Genomic DNA, 4,108 nt, shown 5'->3' with positions numbered 1-4,108 from the left:
CACTTCCTTATGTCCACGTCCCCGGCCCTGTGTCCAAGCGGATTCGCAGCATGTGTTTGTAGAGACCCTTTGCTGTTGTTCCTTGCATGGGGGTCCCCCGTTTTGGGGCCATCCCCCCTGGAGCAGGGTGTCCCGGCTTGGTGCAGCCCCGCCCCTCGGGCGGCGCTGAGCCAATGAGAGCGCGCGGCGGTGATGACGCAGCAGTGTCCAGGCAGAGCCGCAGCTCCCAGCGTTGCCCACCTGGAGCCACCTGCGCCCGGCCCGGGCCCCAGCGCCCCCCGGCAGGGGAATTTGGGGAGGTGGGAGGGGGGGAGCGCCAAGGCCGGGCCCCCCCGCGCTGTGGTGGCGGCAGCGGCTGCAGTGGGGAGCGAGTGCGGGCGGGAGCGGCCGAGAGCCCAGCGCTGCCCCAGCCCGAGCTGCCCCAGCTCCATCGCTGCCCCTGCGCTGGGATGCTGTGGGTTTGGGGGGAAGAGGGAGCCGGCAGTGGGTGCTGGGCCTGGGGGCAGCAGGAGCAGGGAAGGAGAAGCAGGGTTGAAGAACAAAATGATCAAACGATGCATATGGGAGGAGAAGGTGGGATTGTGCAGGAAGTAGAGGAATAATAGGAGGAAAAGGAATGTGAGGAAGAGCAGGGACACAGGAGGAGGAGGAGTAGAAACGGGAAGCAGCACAAGATTCCAAACCTCCCTATATCTACAGCGTCCCTCCAGCCCCAGGAGCGTTGCTCCCCACACATGCAGCAGGTGACTGAAGAGGACCATGCATGATTTTCACAGGAGTGAATCTTGGTGTTTGTGAGCATTATTGGGCTAAATGTTGCTGCTTTGCTTTTTGCAGGGGCTGAATCTTTATATTTTGGAAGGGATTTTGGCTGAAAGTTACTTTCTGGGGAGTTTTTGATCTGTGTCTTGATGTTTGGATCATTTTTGTTCTGAATCATTGTGTTTTGGAGGTTCTTATAGAGACAAGATGCCCAATGACTTCCTGAGTTGCACTTGGGAAGGAGGAGCCCTCAGCCAAAGGTGCTCTCTTGTGTTTTACTCCAAACCAGGATTTGTAATTCCCAAGGCGTGGGTGGATGGAAAAGGAAGAAACGTCCGAGGGATCCCACAGGAAGAGGGGCTGCAAACCCAGCCCAGGGAGCTGCGAGGAGGAAAGACCCTCCCTGAGCCGGGAATGCGGCTGGAGATCCAGGCAGAGCTCAGAGCTGGTGGAGAAACCTCATGCAGGGGAGAAGCCCCACAAGTGCTTGGAATGTGGGAAGGGTTTCAGCTACAGGTCCCAGCTGATCCTACACCAGAGGATCCACACAGGGGAACGGCCCTACAGCTGCTCGAAATGTGGGAAGAGCTTTGGGTGGAGCTCTGATCTGAGAAGACACCAGCGCATCCACGCTGGGGAGAGGCCCTACGAGTGTCCCAAGTGTGGGAAGAGGTTTCAGACCCGCTCCGATCTCCTCCTACATAAACGGATTCACACAGAGGAGAGGCCCTTCCGCTGCCCCGACTGCGGGAAGGGATTCAAGCACAACTCCACCCTCACTGTCCACCAGCGCATCCACACTGGGGAGAGGCCCTACGAGTGTCCTGAGTGTGGGAAGAGCTTCTCACAGAGCTCTCACTTGACGCGACACCAACAGAGGCTCCACTAAGGGAAGCCCTGTGAGTGCCCCGAGTGTGGGAAGAGCTTCGTGCTCTGCTTCAGCTCCATCCCCCATGGGAGGATCGGTGTTGGATGATCCCCAGTGACCCCCGTTGGGCAGAGCCCTGGTGATCCCTGTTGGGAAGACACCTGGCTGGGGGGGCTGTGCATCATCTTGTCTCCCTGTGGGCACCTGGATGAATGCAGGGGCAGGAACGTCCATCGGGGCCCAAACTGACATTGGGAGTTCCTTGAGGAGAGCACATTTGTTGACTTTCAACCCCAGAAAATCTTCTGTGTTCAGTCCTGGTGGCATCCAGGAATACTCAACTGTCTTGGAGATCTTTTCCAACCTCACTGATTCCAGGATTTTCATTTCCTATTGCCCAAGGTTGTCTTCCATAGCCAAATGGTGATGAACTGAGGCAAAGACCAAGATTTTGGATGCAGTGGGGTAGAAAGTCCTCCAAAAAATGTTTTTCCCTCCCACTCAAGCACATAGGTTCTCAGCTCACACAGACATGGAAATCCTTTTCTTTTAGCCTCGATTTGCTTTTCATTTTTCTTCATCCTTTTAAAACAACCAACACGGGTGAAAATAAAGACACTGAACTGAGACATGGGTGGGGATATGGAGGGACAAAGACATGGTGGGGCACAGACATGGAGAGTTGAATCATGGTTTGAAAGAGTTAAGATTTTTGCTAAGGGTAGAAGGAGTTTCCATGACCAAGATGTGAGTTAGGTAGGTAATTACTTGATGCTTAGGCAAGAGCTAATTGGTATAATTATCTGCTATTATGAACTTATGTATAGAAGAACATAAAATAATAAACCGTTAATCATGAAGCACGAGGCCTTGGATCGTGCCAGAGGGTCACAGAGACCTGATGAAGACTCTCCTGACTTCATCCATCGAGACCACTGACCCATTTCGAGAGCACCGACCCAATTCAAGAGAAGAACTGCGCACGCATGAAGGACGAATGGGCTCATTTTAATATGGGGTGGGGATGGGAGGTGCTGGGGTTATGCACATGTATTGTATGTAAGATCTTGGGCAATAAATAGAGGGCAAAGAACCTTGTTCGGGGCGGTCACGCCTTTGGGAGGTGACTCCCGTGCCGGTGAATAAACACACCACTTTGTAACTTTAATTAGTTACAGCGCCTTTGTCCGTGATTATCCCGGTTTTTAACGATTCAGGGGGACAACCTGCGGTCACGTGGGGACACTGCAGGGACATTGTAGTGACCCAAAACAGGACAGGCGACCTCAGGGTGGCTCTGATGTCCCCAAGGCAAGGACACCAAGGTTCCCAGTGTCCCTCGGGGTGACAGTGCCACTTCCATGTCCCCACCCTGTCCCTACCCCTGCCCCGCCGCCACGTCCTGGGCCACCTCCAGCTTTCGTGTCACCTCATTGTGTCCCTCCACCGATGTCCCCAAGGCCACCACGATGTCCCCGAGGGCCCAGGCACCTCTGGGGAACCCCTGTCACCATGTCCCACACGTGTCACCACCATGTCCCTGTTAACAGCATCCTCCAAGTACCCCAGGTGTCATGTCACCGTCTCCAGCCACCCCTGGACATCTGCAGTGATCTTGCTGGTGGCCACAGTGGCCTCGGCACTGGCCCTGGCCGTTGCCACCCGCTGGGTGCTGTCACGGAGGTGCTGGGCCATGGCCCCGTGCTCACGGGCGATGGTGGCCAGGTGTCACCACGATGTCACCAAGGCCTGCAGGGCCACCTGGCAGGACACGGACACCGTGCCCAGGGTCAGCAGCAGGTGACTGTCCTCGGCCACCCCCAGGGCAGAGCACGCCGTCCAGAGACACTGCAGGGACATGGGGACCCAGCACAGTGGCACCTGAGCAGTCGCTCCGGGGACACCCCAGAGCCACCAGCCCCGTGTCCCCAGGGCTGCCCCAGTGTCACCATCCCAGTGCCACCTGTTCAGTCGCAGTGTCACCAGCCCAGTGTCCCCAGTTCAACCCCAGTGCCACCAAGCCACTCCCATGCCAGTGTCCCCAGTCCTGTCCCAGTGTCACCAGCTCAGCGTTCCCAGTTCCTTCCCAGCCCAGTGTCACTGCCCCATTGCCACCATACCAATTTCACCATCCCAGTGCTCCCAGTTCCCTCCCAGTGTCTCCAGTCCATCCCAGTGTCCCCCATCCTGTCCCAGTGCTCTTGTCCCAGTGCTCCTAGTTGTGTCCCAGTGTCACCAGTTCCATCCCAATGCCACCAGTTGTGTCCCAGTGTCACCATCCCAGTCCTACCAGTTCAATCTGTGTCTCCAGTTCCCTCCCAGTGTCACCACACCATTGTCCCCGTACCAATGTCACCATCTCAATGTCACCAAACCAGTTCCCTCCCAGTGCTCCCAGTGCCAGCCCAGTGTCCCCATCCTGTCCCAGTGTTCTTGTCCCAGTGCTCCCAGTTGTGTCCCAGTGCCACCAGTTCCCTC

At 56.6% G+C, this 4,108-nt stretch overlaps 1 protein-coding gene across 1 annotated transcript; it reads left to right on the top strand.

Moving 5' to 3' along the window:
• Positions 1–486: 486 nt before the first annotated feature.
• LOC148217983 (uncharacterized) lies at positions 487–2,798 on the top strand. The gene is made up of 2 exons (XM_088158120.1): positions 487–743; positions 1,052–2,798. The coding sequence occupies exon 2, from the start codon at positions 1,079–1,081 to the stop codon at positions 1,649–1,651; it is 573 nt and encodes a 190-aa protein (XP_088014246.1). The 5' UTR covers positions 487–743; positions 1,052–1,078; the 3' UTR covers positions 1,652–2,798.
• Positions 2,799–4,108: the final 1,310 nt, after the last annotated feature.

This window comes from Sturnus vulgaris, unplaced genomic scaffold (assembly GCF_052056855.1).
Source record: "Sturnus vulgaris isolate bStuVul1 unplaced genomic scaffold, bStuVul1.hap1 Scaffold_195, whole genome shotgun sequence".
Taxonomy (NCBI): Eukaryota; Metazoa; Chordata; class Aves; order Passeriformes; family Sturnidae; genus Sturnus; species Sturnus vulgaris.
The sequence above is the reverse complement of the archived record's forward strand: the minus strand, read 5'-3'. Positions and strand labels throughout refer to the sequence as shown.